The sequence below is a fragment of the Passer montanus genome, unplaced genomic scaffold (genome assembly GCF_014805655.1).
Source record: "Passer montanus isolate IOZ18808 unplaced genomic scaffold, ASM1480565v1 scaffold36, whole genome shotgun sequence".
Taxonomy (NCBI): Eukaryota; Metazoa; Chordata; class Aves; order Passeriformes; family Passeridae; genus Passer; species Passer montanus.
In genome coordinates this window covers 6,723,687-6,744,128 of record NW_024368374.1, presented here as the reverse complement: position 1 = coordinate 6,744,128, position 20,442 = coordinate 6,723,687, and the positions used below count along the sequence as shown (strand labels likewise).

General features: G+C 38.5%; 1 protein-coding gene across 1 annotated transcript; it reads left to right on the top strand.

Moving 5' to 3' along the window:
- Positions 1–70: 70 nt before the first annotated feature.
- Positions 71–20,228, top strand: SUCLA2 (succinate-CoA ligase ADP-forming subunit beta). The gene is made up of 11 exons (XM_039716570.1): positions 71–226; positions 1,572–1,755; positions 10,026–10,125; positions 10,320–10,482; positions 13,130–13,258; positions 13,676–13,814; positions 15,159–15,320; positions 15,402–15,544; positions 17,828–17,948; positions 18,254–18,342; positions 19,416–20,228. The coding sequence occupies exons 1-11, from the start codon at positions 140–142 to the stop codon at positions 19,488–19,490; spliced, it is 1,392 nt and encodes a 463-aa protein (XP_039572504.1). The 5' UTR covers positions 71–139; the 3' UTR covers positions 19,491–20,228.
- The last annotated feature ends 214 nt before the right edge of the window (positions 20,229–20,442 follow it).

Here is a 20,442-nt window from a genome sequence, read left to right as displayed (position 1 = left end):
AGGCGCCCCTCAGAGCCGCCCCTCCCCGGCCGGCGTCACTGCGGGGGCGGGGCCGCGCCGGGCGCTTCCTGGCCCCGCCCCGGCCCGCGAGCGGCGCGTGCGCGCTGCCGGGGGCACCCGAGGGCGAAGGGGCTCGGCCATGGCGGCCTCCATGATCTGCAGCCGGGTGGCGGCCGGGCTGAGGGGCAGCGGCCTCCGCGCCTCGCTGGGCTCCACCGCGGGGAAGGTAGCGGCCGCTCGGGAGCGGGGGTGGGCTGGGCCGCGGCTGAAGCGGGGCCGGGCCGGCTGGGGTCGCGGTGGCTCCCTGCGGAGCGCCGGCGAGAGGAGCGTCCGTCGGCGCACTCCCGCCGCCGTCCTGCCCTGCCCTGCCCTGTCCTGTCCTGCGGCGGGGCTGGCAGCCCGGCGCTCACCTTTGGTGTGCGGCCCCCCGCAGCCGCTGTTCTTGCTTGTGGCAAGTCTTCCCTGCGTGGCTCCTTTTCCCTTGCTTTTCAGCGCCCCCGTCCCCTGTCTTGCTTGGAATTCCCTGTGTTTCCATGTCCGCCGTCACCTTGCTCCTAGGAGGGGTCGGGCTGTGCCAGTTGAAGTCTTCTTCCAGCTCGCACCTCGCCAGCCTCTGCTCTCGGTTCCTCCGGGTGCCATTCGGGGCGCGGGCTTGTTTTTGGCTGCAGCGCCCGTGGGAAGCGGTGACAGGAAGGCGCTCGGGGGGCTGCGGGCTGTGACACGGGCTGTGACACGGGCTGTGACACGGGCTGTGACACGGGCTGTGACGCTCGCTGCCACCCTCTCCTCCTGCCACGTACAGGGGAAGGTGGCCGTGAGCGCCCCTCTCGAGTTACACGCAGCCTCCCGGGGCCGGCGGGCAGCTCAGCGCCTCCCTTGGGGTCGTGCCAAGGAGAGGACGTCCTGCTTGGAGAAGGAACCCTTTGGAGGCTAGGGCCTGTCGATTCGCTAGCTTGGAATGCTGTAGGAAAGCTCTTGTGTCCTATGCTTGTTTCCTTTATTTGAAGTGAAATGAAGCCTTAGAAATCTAGCTCGTTAGAAACTTTCTAGTTCGGGCTGATTTTTACTGTGCTTGTGCCAGTGGTACGTACTAAAAAAATAAAAATAAAAGCAAAAGTTTGTTTTGTATGTAAGTTTTGTTTGTAATCTTTTTATTTTGAGTCTTTTGGTGATCATCCGTGTTCATGGATTAGCTGAATTCAGTAGATTTCTTGCTTTATGTATAAAATTAAGGTCTTAATTACATACAGTGAAATACAAAAAATGCAGCAAACTTTTTTTGCATTTGTTGTTGTTGATCTTTATGTTACAGTCCTTGTCAGTGCTCGTAGTTTCACCAGCTCTTTCCTCCTGCCCAATAAAACCTCACAAAATCAAATACCAGACCTGATATGAATGACTAATGTGGAAGGGTAGGATTAAATGTTCAGGTGTTTGTACTGGAACACTAAATTATGCTTGTTTAATATGTAGACTGGTTTTTTAACCTAAACAAAGAGGGTAGTCTTTCACAACAGTCACATTCTTCTTTTTGTTTTCTTTTTTTTTTCCTTATTATTCTTTCCTTTCAGGTGCTTGCTGGAAGTCCAGGAATACTCAGCAATCATGGGTTTCAAGTGCAACAACAGCAGCAGAGGAGGCTGTCACTCCATGAATACCTGAGCATGGGACTGTTGAAGGAGGCTGGCATTTCTGTTCCACATGGAGTGGTTGCCAATACACCAGACGAAGCTTACAAAATAGCAAAAGAAATAGGTATAATATTAAAGAGAACATGTACTAATAGGCATGGGATTGATGCAAGGTGTACCTACTTTTTCTGTCTTTCGTGGTAAGATGATGCTTGGAGTTCTGAATATACCTTCTCCTTAAGAGAGCCTTCCCTGTGAAACAACCTTCTCGTTAAGAAGGAATAGGTCATGTATAAATTCTATTAGCTTAGATTAATATAACTACTTAAACTTCTTTGTGATGAGTAATAGACTCTGCTTTGTGCAAATCCTGATTTCTTTCTACTTTCAGCAAGGTTAGAGGAAGTCTTGTGTGAAGAGTTTCAGTGGTGGTGACAAGGTTTCATGTAGCACAGAAGATGCAAACCATACTTCTCTTTAGGCTACAAGAGATGAGTAAAATCCTGTTCCTTTGTGAGTGCACTTTTCTGGCAGAATGCAGCTACTTCACACAGGAGGGGAGGACTTTGATGGCTTGTAGTTGTATGCTGAATTCCTGGCTTGTTGATGAAAAAGTATCCAGTCTCATTTGCCAGGTGCTTAAATACTTCATTTAGAATTGAGCTTTAATTTTGGACTTTATTTTGTCTATCAATTTGCCACTTTAACTACCATGTGTCTTTATAGAATCTTGTTTAATTTAGATTTGATATGGAAGTCAGCTTCTATTGTGTCAGGCGTTAGAAAGTGGGGATTTTTTGGTTGGTTGATTGGTTTGTTTGGGGGGGGTTGGTTTGGTTTTTTTTTTTCCTCCCTGGAAAAGTATATTAGGCTTGTCACAAAGTTTTAGTGAAGGACATTGGTTGTCATATTCCTTTCTCCTATGCAAATGCTCAAATCTCTATTCACCTCCAAAGGGATACATTTGCAGTGATTTCTGAGGTTATAGGTGTTGTTGGATTCATTTCACTTTCATATGGAGATTTAGTGTGAGAAATGAGATCTGAAAAAATGGATAATTTTTCTTCTAGAGCGAATTATGCTGCTTTTTAAGGTAGAAAATAATTGAAAAGCTGCTTTTCCTTCAGGCATGATGTCCCAGAAATTCAGGTATTGTCAGATAGCTTCTTTATCTTGTTTCCGTTAGAGAGTAAATTATAATTATTTCATGATTTCAAAATTATAATAATTTCATTCATATGAGAGGAAGTTGCTAAAATACTTCTGAAAAAGGTTCTGAAGTTTCAACCATACGTTCTGTTAGGGTGAGTTTATAGCATGATCAAAACTTCTCAAATGAGGCATACCCCTTTTCTCTACTTTAAAGTCTGTGCAGATGTTGCTGGAGGAAAATTGTCTGTGGCTCTCTAATCAGCAGCCCCGAAACTCGTAGGTCAGGATTCCTTTGGTTTTTTTCTTGCTCAGAGAAGGCTCCTCCAGAGTGTGGGTATGGATCTGGTGCTGGTTTATAGCTCTGTATCATCCCTGTGGTATCATAGGTATGCCTTCTATGTGGAGTGTGGAACTCTGGGCAGTTTCTTGGGGATTAAAAGAGTGAAGTTGTGAAGTGTGTGAGTTGGCTTCCTCTAGTAGAGGAATTCAGGGCTTCTGGTTGTCAGCCAAATACTGTGCTGGAGTTGGTGTGTAGTTGATGCTGTGGCTTTCTTTGGTACTTGAGATGAGGAAGGGAAAACTTCCCGAGAGGAGAACACACACTGAAGGAGCTTGAGGTCTTGAGACATTGCTCAAAGAAGTCCAGAATTCATTCTGAGTGGTGAAATACTATTCTTTGTTCCAGTGATTTGGATTTCTTTGTTTTTGTAGGCATTTAGCTGCTAGCTTTCATTTAGTACTTAAAAAAAAAATAAATCAACAAAACACAAACCAAACCAATCTCTGTCAGAATGAAAAATTTCACTTTTTTAGTCCACCCATGCATTGTTGATGTTTGTTCCATGGAAGTAGTTGCCAGTAGATAGGAATTTTTTTTTAATATGCTAAACTGTTTAATCAAATATCTGTCTAGACCATTACAAAGACAGTTGGTAATACTCTTTGCTCTGTTTCCCTAGTGCCGATCCACATGTTCCTGGTAAATTTACACAGAGCAGATTTCTGACTAAAGGTTGAGTTAGGCATTGGATTTCTTCCCTTTTGCAAATACTTCACTTAGAAATGAGTAAATTTTTATCCCAAAGTATAGCAAATGCAAATTTCTCGTTAACAGAGATTATCATGGGTTAGCTGTGGCTGTAGCTAAATCAGTGTTACATAATCATCTCACTTAAATTTTGAAAAACAAATGAGCTGAGTAAGTTCTGTTCCAAAGCTTTGATAAGACGCTGCAGCATGACTTGATTGCCTTGAAGTTTATGGTTTGCTCTTAGCCATGTGTGCATTCCAGCTAGCACTGTGACCAGTTCTGATTGAGAAGCTGATATGTGTGTTATCAAGAGCATGACTAATGAACCTAAAGACTGTTTAGTGAACAGATGCTTGATCAGTGTGAGGGCAGGTAGCTCAGCAGAACACACTATTTGAAATGAACATTGCTGTTTGTTAACAAACACTTCCATAGGTGCAATGTATTGTTGGAACTCAAGTTTTGATGCTTCCCGATCCTTTCCTATGGTAATAGTTGAGTGAAAGGCAGTGACATATTGTGTGCATGTCTGGGGTTTTTTAATAGCATATATTTCAATTCATGATGATTTGAGAAGACTTTTTAAGACATTAATATCTTGAAGCCATTTTTGTGTACTGGTGGTTTTGTTGGGTTTTCAGGTAATGAATCCCACAGCTTTATGTGCATGGCAGGCTGTCAAATTCTAGTAAAATATGAAGCTGTTTAAAATAGGAGGTGCAAAAGGGAGTGAGTGCAAAACATTTCACCTTTCTACATCAGAGTTCTTGGAAGGACACTGAAAGGTCCTGGAATTGTGTCTGCTACTTTTGCTGCTGCAGTTTAAGGATGTCCAGTGCAGCTCCATGTCCGTGTGGTTTATAAAGAATGTTCTGTTTTGTTATGCTTTGTACAGAATAGCTCCAATTGGTTTGGCTGTATTCCTGCTGACAGTTATGTGATTAACAGATTATTTTTTTCAATGTTACTAACATCTTTTAAGTACTTTTCAGTGTTAATTATTTTTCTGTCTGTTGCTTAAACATACAACTTGTATCTGTTAAAAAAACTTTTAATGAGTAATGTGTGAACTTGGGTAGATTTAAAAATATAATTTTTGATCCCAGGCTTGATTTAGTCAGAAATCAAAGCTTAGTACAATGTGTGCAATTATTTTCTAGGTAAAGTGCTAGCTTTTTCTTTATTTGCTCTTCAAAAAACATATTCCAGGCACTGTGGCAAAAAGCTGGGATGGTTTTCTCCTTAGTGTATGCCACACCCCCCTTGGCTGTCTGATTTAAGTTTTTGGGGTTTTCTAGTCTATGTCATAGTGAAAACACATGTCTGTCATAATTTTATTTATGGCATTTTTTGGTTGCCCTTATCGGTTTTCCTTGTTGGTCAATTACCTGTCTGTGTTCCTGACGCCTTTTAGGCTGTCTGAAGCTCCAGAGCATTTATTCACTTGCTCTAGGATATAGATGATGATGGTGGCAAACTTAAGCAGAAATCCCCCAGGTGTTAAAAAAGTCGTGGAATTATGTTCCTACTTACCTGGTCAAAATCTCTAGATAAACAGAAGTAGTAGTTTAGAAACCAAACATTTACTTACGTTCTGACAAATGTTATTTTTTTTGGCATCTGAATCTTAAATGTTGCTTCAGCCTTTGCTTTCTTCTGTAGCACTTCACTCCTTTGAAGTTAAAATATCAAAACATATTATTGATGATAATTCACTAATTAAAATAGACTTGTATAACGAGCACATTCAAATTTTGACCTCTGTATTTTAATTGCTCGACTTAAGCTGTTGAGGAAACCAAACCTGTCTTGTGAGCTGATAATGAACTTGATGCAGCTGATTAATGTCAGGAAGTATTTGTGTAGAAGATACTTTGTAATATCAAAACATCTTGTTCAGTCTCCTGACTGGTATGGTCCTTTCACTGAAAGTATGATGATTCCTGGCACATAATGATTTCAATAGTTATAGTTTTGACTTGCATACAATGAGTCTTTTAACACTCAAAAGTTTCAAATGCTGAAAAAACTTAATTTTGAAGTTAAAATTCCCAATAGCTATACTTACTAATGAAATGCAGTGTGCTCTGAAGAGATTCTCTGCTCTGTTTACAGAATTAGGGTCAGAATATTATTTATATTGACACTCCTGTTGTTAGTTACAAACCCATCTTTTCCTAATGCCAGTAAATACACCTGTATTGTTTAAACTCAGGGGTTTTTTTGTATCTGTGCAGAAAGAAAAAATTAGCTTGTGTTATAAATGGAGGGTTACTTTGAAGAAATGCTTACTGTATTTCAAGAACTTTGAAATACAGACTGCAACAAAAGTTACAGGTCTGTGTCTCTCCCAGGATAAGTTTGCAGTTGAATGGTAGTTGAGAACTTGATTGACACCTGAGTTACTAACCTGTCACTGCCCTTTACTGTTGTCTGTCTTGTCAGAAGAGATTAGGCTTGCATGGTTGTTCTGAAGGTGTCTGTAATATGTGGAAAGCAGTACCTCTGCTACAGATAGTATTGGGCAGAGAAGTGGCAATTAATATGATTTGACAGAAGTCAAAATGAAAACTTGTAATTTTAATCAGGCCTGTCTGTTGTAATCATTGGACTTTCCACTTGCGCAGGGAACTGCAGATACAGTGGAACAATGACCCTTCTTGCCTCTTAATAAGCTTATTAAAAGATTGTATTTTACATGGATGTCTTTCTGCTTGCCTGAATGCATTGATTGTTCTCCCAGTTTGAAAGCTTAAATTATAGAATCAGAAATGATTCCTTCCAAAAAATAAATATTAGCATTGATCGAAGTGAAGATGGTTTTGTTTGCTAACTGTGTAGCTCTTTCACTGCCTAGTTTGTAAATGATTGTTGAAGGTGATAACTGTAGTATTAGTAAATGTATAGATTTTTGTTGTCCTGAACAGATTAATGCTAAGTCAATGTTCTGATTTCAGACCCCTGTTCTCACTGCTATCTACTCTTAATTTTCTAAGCATTTCCTAGTTTTCTCAGGCTATTGTGCTTACATGGGCTTTTAGGGCTGCCTGCCATTAACATGGAAATGTGATGCTTACCAAATACTTGTTCAGAGTTCCTGCATTGGCCTTTAACTTGCTTGCCCACATGAGTTGTACTGGTGTTCCAGGGCCTTGTGTTAAGGCTTTACAATTTGTTACTGCTGCTGAAAGCTGAAGTCCTGCTCACTGAAGTTCCTCTGTGTGTGTGTGCCTGTGTGCAGTCTGCAGAAGCACTGTCTGCCTGCTGGATGAGCTTTTGCCTTCAGGGAATCGCTGCTCTGATGTGCTTCAAGGCATGATAGCACAAGTGCATCTGCTGGCACAAGAAGCGAGGCTGGAGTGAAAAGCTGAGGGCTGGAAGCAGGATGAGACTTCTGTGATGGTGTGTTTTGCTGGCGTGTGTTTGCTGGGTTATCTGCTCCAGGGCAGAAACTGCTATTTTTCATTGAAACACAAGCCTAGCAGTATTTCAAAGCCACCTAAGCAGAAAACAAGGGCACAACTGTTGATACTGAGTAGAGAACTATGGTAGCTGCTGGTTTCCAGATTTTTTTCTTGGCTTACTGTGTATCAGAAGTTCTTTGTTGTGTCAGATTGTGTGACAGTGCTGCTGCTGGAGCACTGCAGATGAGGTGTGTGACCAAACACTTCCTCTTGTTTTAGAGTAATTTTCAATAGGAGCTGTGGGATAAAATGTTTCTTGAACAATGAACTTTCTGCATGATGGGTTATGGTTTTCTTGGGATGTACTGTTTTAAGTTTGTTTCGGGTACATCTGTGCAGCTTAATTGCTTGTTAACATAGCTGCTCAAATAAACCTTGAACTTGTTTATGCAATCAAGCAGCTAGTTTGCAGTGCTAGAGGAAAACAATTTACAGATCATTAGTAATCTTCTAATTTAATGACTCAGTTGTTGCATAAGGATTAGTCCAATGATGTTACAGCCAAAACTAATTGTGAAAAATTAAAAGTTGTTTTTCTCACCCTCTTTTGGGTGTCTGTATGTTGACAAAATATTATAATGCATCATAGTAACAACATTTTTAAGAAATATCTTCCAGGATCAGGGTAGTGGTGCATGTAGCCTGCTACTCTGCCTAAGAACAAAAGAACATTGCCCTATTTAGGGCAATTCTTAGCCTCCCTATTTTCTGCAGTCCATTACTCCTCATTTCCACTCAGCATTCATATTTTTTGTCTGAAGAGTATCAGAGAGAATACCTCTGCCCAGTTCCTTTTGACACGTCTATTCTTCCTTCGTATCTCTTGGCAGGCTTCCTTATATTTTGTGTAAAGAAGGATCTTTTTTTCTTGCACTTTTTAAAACCTGACTTCCTTGGTAGATGGCCTTTGTTTTTGGCTGGTGTAGAGCAGAAGCCAGAATGAATGATGTACATGTAGTCATGTGTTCTTGCTCTGTCCATCACAGGTATGGCTGAAGACCATAATCATGTTCTTGCTTTCTTCTCCTTTGATAGATTTAAGGATGTGCTAAGCTAATTTCTTGTGAGGGAATCTCTTAATTTCGGTGATGATCTTAGTTACCAATTTACTTTTATGCCCAGAGCTAAATATGTTTCAGCTGAGATCTTACCAGAGCTTTAGTTGGGATCTCATTTGACTTGTTCAGATTCTGGTGTTTGTTGCTGGGAGGAATAATTTACACAGAAGGTGCATGTGGGTGAACTTCATGGCTTTTCTGAAAACTTCTCTGTAGTTGCAGCTTTTTATCTTATAAACTTAGCGTAGGAAATGGAAAACAAGCTTTGTACTTAAAGTAATTGCATAAAAGTTGTCTTGTGTGACTTCTATAAAGTATGTTAACTTGGTTGCCTGTAAAAAATAGTTATCTTCGGGAGCTGAATTAAATATTAGAATCATAAACTGTAGTAAATCAGTATATACTTGTGTGTTTATAACCTTTATACCTATTTTGCAGAAGACCTTTAAAATCATGTGTGAATTCAAAGATCTCTTGTTAGGTAGACATTCAAGAAGTAAAATCAACAGAAAGCTAATTGGGAGGAGTGATTTGAGTCTTCTGCTTCTAGCCACCCTAGCTTGTGATACAGTTTGAGTTTAGTTTCACTTCTCCAGGCAGGACATGGGTAAAAATAGGAGCCAACACAACTTTTGTGTCTGTCACAACCTTCCTTAGTTTATGTAGTGGCTAGTTTTGCTTGAGTACTATAATTTTTCATAAGCATTTCCATGGTTCCCCAACAGCCAAAGGAACAGCAAGTTCTTTTTTGGCTTGGAAAGATCAGATTGGCTCAGCTGATGGTGGCATGACAAAAAATGGGTTGTGCTGAACAGATGTCAGTGGGGCAGTTCTTAACATCTTGCAGTCTAGCTGCTGTCTGTACTCTGTGTAAGCAAACTTGAGTAATAACTCTGAACTTCAGGCTTTTTCTTTTGTCACCCTAAGTGACTCGATGAAGTATTTTTCTTTGCTTTTTTGTGTCTCTATGGCGGTTCAGGATATCCTGGTTGATTTTTGTTATGTTCTCACGCTTTACTTTTTAAACTCAAATACCCAGTTTCCCCTAGCTAGAAGAATATTTTGTAAAGGATTTTTAAACAGTTAAAGCCACTACAGGGCTTACTAACTAAAGGGCTTACTTTGCCTACTCTTGGAAGAATAGTGGGTTTGTTTAGGCCTCTGACTTCTGCAAAGCACTCAAGCTTATGCCTTAGTGCTGTGCTGGATGGAAGCCAGAGTGGAGCTGGCAAGCTGACTTGGGTAAGTGCTGTAGTTACATATCATTGCTGGGAAGGTAATGGTTTACAGGTACAGGATATTTGTAGTTGTTTGAGGAAAACCTTCCATATGGTGTGTCAGATACTCCATTTTGTCTTGTTATAATCTGTGAGGTGCTAACTATTTCTTACTGGGTGCTTAATCATCTGTGACTCCAACACATATTATAGATGATCAGAACACCAGCGTTTCTGGATACTAACTCACCAAAGTTTGTTCACAGAACAGCCTAAAGCTGCAAATTGTGGATTATTTGAGATTTTTGTGAATCTGTGTGAATTGCACTACAGTCTTTGATTCACATGTGTGTGTTTTGAATGGTGGGTGTGGAGAAACTGGGATAAAATTAAAGCAGCCTTTGTAATTCTACCTGAAGCATTTTGTTTTATAGTCATAGATGACAAATTTTATGGGTTTTCTTTTGTTCTAGGTTCAAAGGATCTTGTGGTAAAAGCACAGGTCTTAGCTGGTGGTAGAGGAAAAGGAACGTTTGAAGGTGGCCTCAAAGGAGGAGTGAAAATAGTTTTTTCGTAAGTTCTTTCTAAATTATCCAACCAAGTGAAAAAACTTCAATGTTTTACATTATGGATTGAACCTATTTCTTTCTTTAGAACTAGGGTTTTAATTATTAACCTTAAAATAACAAAAATTTGATAAGACTTTTTTAATGCTACTTCTGTTTTTACAGCAGTTTCTTTGTCACATTCTGAACTTGTTATTCTAGTCCAGAAGAAGCAAAAGCTGTCTCCTCCCAAATGATTGGAAAGAAGTTGTTTACCAAGCAGACAGGAGAGAAGGGCAGGATATGCAATCAAGTATTTATCTGTGAACGAAGATATCCCAGGAGAGAATACTATTTTGCAATAACAATGGAAAGGTCTTTTCAAGTGAGTAATATTAGAAATAGAAGCAAGCTAATGAACTTGTTACAACTGAATTAAAAAAAAAATTAGCAGAATTGTTTAATGTTCACTGCTTTTGAAAATCAGAAGTATACAAGCTAAATTTTGTTTTCCAGTATATCTGACTGTATGATTGACTTTGTTTTTAAATGCTGTAAAGATGTAATGCTACAGTTTGAATTTACAGAATAATAAATGAGTATTGGTAGCTCCAACTGAAGTTCAGAGTCACATGGCCAAGGGGAAGATGGGTAGAATAAGGGGGTAATTTTAATTTTGGTTTTAATTTGCATTTGCCTACTGGATTGTGTAATTTAGTTTAAGAACACAGCTATATGTGTGCATGTGCATTTACACCCTATTTTTAAGTGTCAGAAACAAGATAAGTGACAGTGTTGTGAAAGAGCAAATGGTCCTGCATAAATCCAACATCCTTTTTCTCCAGTGTGTGAAGGTTCCCAGAGGTGCACTAGTGTGTCCCTTGATTTTGAGAGTGCTAGTAGCTTTCTTATACTAATGCTGTTCAGGAAATGGGTAAGAAGATTTGGGCCTAGAGGTCTGTCTTGATATCTTTCAGGAAAATGAAAGCAAGTCTTTTCTGTGTGTTTGGGCTGTTTGTGTGGATATATAGTTTTTTAAGCTACAGTTCAAATGTGATTGCTGAAATGTGTCAGTGTTTTCTGACAGACAAGTGTTCAATTTGGAGTATAGAACATGAATTGGTAAGTAACTTCAATGAAGCTAGGATTTGGAACAGATCTTGGAACTTTATTTGCTGTAGCTTAGAAAAACTGGGTTTTGTCTGTTCAGATGCTTAAGAGTTTGCAGTAGCACTGGTTTTGGTAATTAGGGGATATTTCAGCATGAATGAAATAATTTTCTGTGAAGGAATGAGAAAACTAGTCTTACTCTAAATTTTTTTTGGTGGCCATATTAGGAAGTAAGTATTTGTTCCTTTTTCTTCCTCCATAGTGTCCTTTTTGATAGGAAAGTATCAGTTGAGTTGAATTATGTGACTTGGGCACCTCCATTGTGAGGTGGCTACAATAGAGCAAGAGAGTTTCAAGTGTTACCGTACGCACCACAAGGTGGCGATGAAATGCTGTAAATGAGCAGATTTCGGACTCCTAAAGTTGTGTGAGCAACAAGCAACAATGCTTATGGAAATAAAATTTACTGTAACTGATTGTAGCAAATTAAATAAAGAAGGGAAACATATTTTCATGGCTTGTCCTTGCTCTTGTATAGAAGATAAATCTTACTAGCATATGTTGATCATACTGTGTGGGTTGTTGCCTTTTGATAGGGGTATGCTTTGTTTATACTGCTGACTTTACAAGTCATGTTTTTAGATGTGCTTGTAATTATTGTAACCTGTATAGGATGCTTAGGATGAGGCAATGTCTTTCAAAGAAGGAAGTGTGAAGGTTGACTAGCACACACTGTTTATTCCTGATGTTGTTGCAAACCTCTTCCTTTAAGGAGGGGAAAAATTATTAAAATAGCTGAAACTGGAACTTTATGACTTGGATATTATTTGCCAGCAGGAAGGGGTTTGTGTTTTAAGCAAAACTGTTCTCTTTGGTCAGTTCTATGGAACAAAGAGTTACTTTATGATCAGTTTGTAGCTTACTGACAGTTCAAGATAAGAATATCCAAAAATGTTTATTTGGAGTTCAGTGTTGCTATTAGATGCAGGATAATTTGCAAGCTATGTATTTCCATTTGAAAGGATGGAAATGGGAGGGGAGTGGTGTGGTTATTAAGCATGCTCTCTGAACCAGGGTCACGTTTTCTATAATTAATTGTCAATAGTTATAAGGCTGTTTAATCTTTGAGTTCTGCTGATAGGAAATGCTGCCTTAGTACACCCATGGCCATAATCCATGCATGGATGGTGATAAGGGAAGGTTGGTTGAAGGGATCAAGCTATGTCTTTACTGTGAACTGGAGGAGAGATTTTTAGGTTCCATGGTAGAGAGTCCTTCATGTTTTTGTTGAGATTTGGCTTTATTAAAAATAAACTCAGCTGCAAATGGTGTCAATTTCTTAATTTATTTTGTTAATGAATACTTGAGTGCTGTTTTGTTTTGCTATGAATTACTTTCAGTGAAGGATTTAGTTACTGAACACTGTGATCCTACTGAACAGGTATGGTTTGCAGTAATTTATGGAGGGCTAAGTCCTGTAGCCCTCCATTTGTCCTTGGAGTTGGAGCATGGCAGAATGAATAAATGAATACCTGGCATTTGATCTGTGTTTGTGTGGGAGTGAGTGGAGAAGGTGGATGTGAGAAGGTAGTTACACCTTCTCTGGTGACACCTGAAAGATAAAATTTATGTGATTATGAAGTTGAACCTTTTTATCAAAATTTAAAAATAGTATGTCAGTGTTAATTGCTTTGCTGCTGCTTTACGGAGGATGTTTTTCTTTGTTAAAAGAAAGTGGACCTGACATACACTCTAACATTTAGAAAGTGTTATTAAAAGGTTTTATATGGAGGTATTGAGTAGATACACTAAATTTTTCAACAAAAAAAGCTTTATTGCTATGAAGTACCTTATGGGAAGAACTAAGTTTCAATTGTGTGGTATCAAATTACTTATGCTTTTTTTTCTCCTTTTTGTTCCAGGGTCCTGTGCTGATAGGCAGTTCTCAGGGTGGTGTTAATATTGAAGATGTTGCTGCAGAGAATCCTGATGCGATAATTAAGGAACCCATCGATATTGTAGAAGGCATAAAAAAGGAACAAGCTGTTAGGGTAATTGTTAATGTGGGAAAATACACATTAGTGAGAATGGGAAGGTTGCTTATAATTTTTATAAAGGGTGTGTGCATTCAACCTGCTGAGTTGCCTTAAATCCTTGTTTGAAACAGATTTGAACTAGATATTTAAGTATTTTCAGGTGAATCGGTGTAAATCCAACTGCATGGCAGTACTTTATCTAGCTTTTATACAGCTGTGCAAAGGCATAGCACGATAAATTTTTATTAGCTCTATTTTAGGATAAGTCCAGTATTCTATATTGAAAACAATCTGTTCAGACCAAAGAGTGAGGTTTTTTTTCCCCTGCAATGGACAGGGTGGGTTCTACATCTACAAATTCAAATGACATTGAAATAATAGCTGAACTGAGACCCTAACATGAGTTAACAATAACCATTGTTTTTCTTTCAGCTTGCCCAGAAAATGGGATTTCCTCCAAATCTAGTGGATGAAGCAGCTGAAAATATGATCAAATTATATAATCTCTTTCTGAAATATGATGCTACCATGATAGAAATAAATCCTATGGTGGAAGATGCATCAGGAGTTGGTAATGTTTCTTATTCATATTCTTCATGTAACACCTTGACATTTTTGTAAATCTAGGTTGCTTCACACTGATAAAATTACAGCTGTATACAGCAAGAGGAATTAGTATTAACCTGGTGTGTTGAAAAAAAATAAGTAAAGCAGATAAATTTGAGAATCTAAATATAGTAGGAATCTGCTCTTAATTGCTAAGTATAATCTTAAGTGTAAGTAGCTTCCTTTTTTAATTTTTAAATTTTTTAATAAAGAGTATATCTACCCAGGATAAGGCATTCCTGAAAATCAGGTATTTTCAAAATTCATAAATTGAAACTCGAGCCAGCGCATGCATCCAAAATTGGTAGTGTGATGTTAACCAGAATAGTAGCAACTACAAGAAATCTCCTGCCTTTATGATTCAGACATTAGAATAATTGATGGAGTGTGATGTATGGAAAGACTGTAGGGGTTTAAGTAATATCTTGATGTTTATGAGGTTTTTAGCATATCCAATTGCAGAATAGTTATTTAATGTTCAAGCACAGACGATTCCACTGTACAAAAAATAAGCCTGTGGAGAGTATTTGTGCTTGAACTCAGATACAGCAGTTTGAAATTTAAATATGAATGTAGCTCTTTCATCAAAGTGTGTTATTATTGTCACTGGGGTGGTTTTTTATGTGTTTTTTTTAATAATGCTTAAGTGATCAGTATAGAGCAGCCTTTTCCATCTGTTTCTCGTGCCTTGTTATTTTTATATAATTTTCACTGAGGAATAGAAATGAAGTGATACAATGTTAGTTCTGATGTAAAGAATACTGTAGATTTTCTGCTTGCTGAATCTTAAGTAAGTTTACTTCTGTGTGTTTTTTCCTAACATTTTCTCTTCCAACTCAGGCACTCTTTCATCATGTTTCTGTGTGCTTACAGTCATGTGCACATAATATACATTTATTCTAAAAGCAAAAACTAAAATGGATTAAAAATCCTCAACTCAGAGACCTTCTTAAAGAATTAGTTTTATGCTAATTTCTTGTGGTGCATTCCCCCTTTTCTTTTCTAGGCTGCAGTGTGATCAGAGAAAACATAATTTGCTCAGATTTGTCAAACAGCTTCTTGCAAGCTTTTTTTGGGTTTAGAGTGTCTCAAGAAATGTTATCTTCCCTTTTTGTGCATAACTGATTATATGGGGAAGCTGCAGAGAATCTGATCTTTATTGACAGTGGTACATGTGTCTTTTTAGCAGAACTTTGTGTTTGGACTGCGTGACCTAGCTGCCAAGTTTGACTTCACATACATTAACACGTTCATGGAGCAACTGATACATAATATGATGGTTAGTAATGGTGGGTTTTTTCCCTTTCAGTGATGTGTATGGATGCAAAGATAAACTTTGACAGCAATTCAGCCTATCGTCAGAAGAAGATCTTTGATTTGCAGGATTGGACGCAGGAAGACCAAAGAGACAAGGATGCTGCAAAAGCAGATCTCAACTATATAGGGCTGGATGGAAACATAGGCTGCTTAGGTATGTACTGTTTAATGAATTTTAAATGACCTAATGGATTTATAAACTGAATTCCTAAATGTTATCTTTATTCTCATGTAGTCAATGGTGCTGGTTTAGCTATGGCCACCATGGATATAATTAAACTTCACGGCGGAACTCCAGCAAACTTCCTTGATGTTGGTGGTGGTGCTACAGCGCAGCAAGTGACAGAAGCCTTTAAGCTTATTACCTCTGATAAAAAGGTGAGGGAAGAGTTGGCATATCAAGGTCCTACACAGTGGTAAAACAGGCTGTGATTTGGAAGACAATGCTTAGTGCACGTTTGCCAAAAAACATGTTTTTATGAGCACAGAGCTAGAAAGAAAGAAGATGGAAATCTTAGCTTCATCTTGGTGCAGATGAAGGAGGCCTAATCTATGGATTTTTTTTTCCTTTTTAAATAATAGGAGTTTTGGCTGTGTACTGAGTAGACAGTTTTGTGTCTTCTGGTTGAAGTTACAGCTGTATTTGGATTTTTCCAGAAATCTTGGAGTCAGAAACTCCCACTGTCTGCTGTTTAAACAGAAAGTGGTATTCAGTTGGTTTTCCAGTTTTGTTTTTCTTTTGGACCAGTTTTGCAGCTGGGTCTGTGTTTTGTGTAGAGATGAATATTTGCTGTGCTGTACACAAACAGGTTTCTAAGGTACTGATTACATATAATGTAAGATAAAAGAGCTTTGTAAGAGGCTTGGAAGGGCTTTAATGTTTATCCTATTTAAAATTTATCAGAAGTGCTTGAATATTATTAAAATAATACATTGGTTGAAACTGGAGGAAGAGCTTTTCCACAAAAATAATGTGAAGGCTGGATTGATGGTCTACATAGAGATGCTTATCCCAGGGGGAACTTGGCAGTTTGGGGCTTTTTAAAGATAAAGAAAACTATTTTAAAAGGGGTAACTATAAAAGGTGGGAATGACTTGCAAGACCTTGCTAGTGATATGCTACTTTTACCTGACAATTTTATGTACCACTTGCTCATCTTTGGAAAGGGCCAGAAACAAATAGTGAGTGATATTCCAGAAGAGTTTATTCTCTTTCTTATTGGAAAGACTTATTATCAAATGTAAGGTCTGTAACACGCTCCAAGAGTGTTACAGAATCATTTAATCATTTAGATTGGAAAAGACATTTAAAATGGAGTCCAACCATAAATCTAACTCTGCCCAGTCCTGCACTTAAACCATGTCTCTAAGCACCACGTCTACAAGCTTTAAATACCTTCAGGGTTGGTGACTCAGCCACTTCCTTGGCAGCCTGTGCCAATGATTAACAACCCTTGTGGGGAAGAAATTTTTCCCAATATCCAATCTAAAACTCCCCTGGTGCAACTTGAAGCCATTTCCTCTTATCTTACTGCTTGTTACTTTGGAGGAGGGAGAACCCCACCTCGCTACATCCTTTCAGGCAGTTGCAAAGAGTGATAAGGTCCCCCCGAGCCTCCTTTTCTCCAGGCTAAACACCCCAACTCCGTCAGCCCATCCTCATAAGTCTTTCTTCACATTTTTCCAGCAAATTGAGGGAACAATGAGGGACACAGTCCCAGAGCACCTGAATTAGAGAGAGAAAAGAAACAAGGAAGAATTAAAGTGTTGCTGATTTGGGAAGAGTTTCTGCAATGCAAATGCTGATGTGTGGACAGAGGGTGTCCAAAGAGACTTCTTAAGACAGCTTTTCCTTTCTGCTTGCTTTCAGTTGCTCACTATTTTATCAAAAAACAATGACTATAGCTGGGATTCCTGTTGCTGAAACTCAAAGAGCAGTGCAGCCCACTGGTGTCACAGACTGCGCTCAGGGTTCAGTTCAGGGCTTGTTTGGAACAGCCTTCTGAGGTGGCAGTCTAAGTTGCCCATTAGTAGCAGAAGGAAGAACAATGCTACATGGATGAGCTAGTCTAAGTGCAAGATCATGGCAACCAAGTTACTGCTCATGAACCAGTTGCACAGGAATGTTTTGTCTTGTCGAGTTTGTTTTGTCATCTAAGGCTGTCTACCCATTTTGATTCTTGCTTTGTTTCATCTTTCATCTCTGACCGTGGTTCTTTTTACCCTTCCTTTCTACCACTTGAGTTCCTTTAACTGTTGGCTTAGACCTCCTGGAAAAAATGTATTTCAAATAGCTTATCTCTAAGCATGCTGGCTTTTAGGGAAACTGTGTAAACAGGGTCTTGTGTATAAGTTTTTAAAATTTCCTGTTTTCAGTATGTAGAGTTACTGGTGTGGGGGTACCTCTGATGGAGTACTGTTAGCAAAGGAAAGATAAATAGTTGACAAACAGTTTTCTGAAGTAGCTGCTCTGTTGTATGTGACTCTACAGGACTGTACTTTGGTTGCTGATGTTCTGTGGAACAGAAATGTTCTGTCTTCTGCAGAGTCCCTTAATACAATTAAAGAGCTTGAATTATCCTTAGGCTGAAGGCTGTGTGCTGCTTTCATCTGCTGTGTCTCTGGCCATTTTTAATGTGAATATTGTCATTGATTCTGTAGGTACTGGCTATTCTGGTAAATATTTTTGGTGGCATTATGAGATGTGATGTTATAGCACAAGGCATCGTTACGGCAGTAAAGGATTTGGAGCTAAAAGTTCCTATTGTGGTACGGTTGCAAGGTGAGTGTGCTTCATATATATTTTAATATATTTGTCTCTAATTGACAGATGTCATTGAGCTTATATACCGTGTGGCAAGCTGCCTGTAAGTTGAAGTCAATGGAGAAATAAAGCAAACCTTGTATTTAGATGGTGAGGATTGGAAAGTCAATAAAAAGAGACTTTCTGCTTTTTAACTATTAATGTTGTTTTCTAGATTTATTCACTAACTTTTGAAACAGGCTTCCTAGAAAATGTGGGACTAGTAGGTAGTAGCAGTAGTAATCTCCGGTTCAATAAGAGTGGCATTTTATCTGTTTCTGAAGGTACACGAGTTGATGATGCCAAAGCTTTAATAACAGCTAGTGGCCTCAAAATCCTTGCGTGTGATGACTTGGATGAAGCTGCAAAAATGGTAAGATAGCTGGTTATGAGTATTCTTTTCAGAACATAGCATCTGTTGCAGAGTATTGAAAAGTCAAAACTCCATTCAATCAGCTACAGGTAACTTAGGATAAATCCCATTGCCAGTTGCTCCCAGTGCCTGAAGCAAATATTTTACAAGTTAGTGAGTGCATAATTTGTCAGGGGAACAGCAATGCAGTCAGAAGCTATTAAACCCCACAAAGCAAAACTGGATCAATGATGTGGTCAGCCATGCCCCTTGGCAGGGGAATGGCTAAGACCTTAGCTTTATTAATTGGGAGAAAATACTTAAATTGAGGTGGCTGAAAAATGCAATGTAACACTTCCTTTTATCACCCACTGTATTTCAGTGTGCATGATTAAAGCTATAGTTGATCATGATGTGGCCTCATAAGATTATTAGATATTCACATGTTCAGATGAACTGATTTGTGTGTGTTGCTTTGCTTTGTTTGTGGAAAAGAAAGTTGTACTAGAAATGGATAGCAAAAAAATTAGAAGATACCTAGTGGATTTTGTGTCATGGGGAAACTTAAGAATTTTTTTCCCCAAAGAACCACTTACTCTGTTATAACATTTCATTCTAAGCAGGAATAATATTCCTTTTATTCTAATCAGGAAATAATTCAGAGAAATTTAGAGTTGTGATGCAGGAGAAGATGAGGCTCCTTACGGTATCAAAATAAGATCTAGAAGTGCTTGCAACAAAAACTCGGAGGATAAATAGCTTCTAGATATATAGAATTTCTTGCAAGTTGCCAGCTCAACACCTCGCAAAATAACAAGGTGGCACATAAAATTTAAATTTTAGCATTTTATCAAAATTCTTTGTTATTATAAATGAGAAGCAGACATTTTTAACTCCATGAGATGTTTTCTAGAAGACTTGATTATCTTTAAATTAAAAGTGATCAAGAAGTACTGAGCTAAATAGTAATCTCACCCCTAACCCGTCTGATGTCTTACTGATGATTCCCTAGTGTTATTTTGTTTAAAAAGATGGATCCAGTTTAGTCAAGTTAGGATTGTTTTGAAATTAAGTTTTTATTTTCTGTTTTTCAGGTGGTGAAGCTGTCTGAAATAGTAAGCTTAGCAAAACAAGCTCATGTGGATGTTAAATTTCAGCTGCCAATTTGATTTGGGAAATGTCATGCCAGTGTCTAACATGTTCTCTGAAATACTGTGTTCTGTGGGAAATTTTTAATTTTTCTTTTGTGTGGAGGTTTTAATTGACAGGCGCACAAACTGAAGCATCCGATCTTTAATGTTAACATTCAGAATGGTCAGAATTCTTGTAAAAGTGTGTATTGCTGATATTTAGTCTTTCTTAGTTGTTATTCTCAAGCCTCCAGCTTCTGCTGCAGAATGTCACTTGCAATATACTTCTGCGTTGTCCAAAGTAAAGCTTCTGGTTGAAAAAATAATTATTCTGAATAAATTTTGAAGTTACTTTACTTGTAAATTTGTATTAGCCTTGTTTAAAAGTAAATATGACTGGATTATCTAGTTGCCCAAGTGGAAAAATGTATTAAACGGTATTTTATGTTGGAGACATTTGTACTTAGCAGTATAATGGACATGAGCAAACCAATCATTATTTATGAACAGATGCATTTGAACTTGATCAGAAATATTTTTAGAAGTCCTTCATTGAAGTGGCTGGTAACTCTTCTGGACAACGTGTTAAATCACTACAAAATATACTGTAGCACTTATATTTTCACAGTTTCTGGTCCTCACGAAAAAGCATTGTGTAGTTTTATATACAAACAAACATTTACCCAGCTTCAAGGAGACAGGATAAATAGAGAAATAAAATGTCTATTGTACATCGCTAATAAAATTGTACATTAATAAAATATCTCCCAAAACTTTTACTGTCTTTCTTTTATATGTTGCCATTGATACATTGCATATACCCAGGGATTAAGCCATCATTTAAGGCAAACTAAAACCTTTTTAGGAGTAAAGTTGTAGTGCCACATTTGTTAATTGTTTTCCTGTGTGGTTAAAACCACATGAACTTATGTTGGAAAGCTTGAACAGATATCATGCATGTAATATCTTGTTAAAATATAAATCATAATAA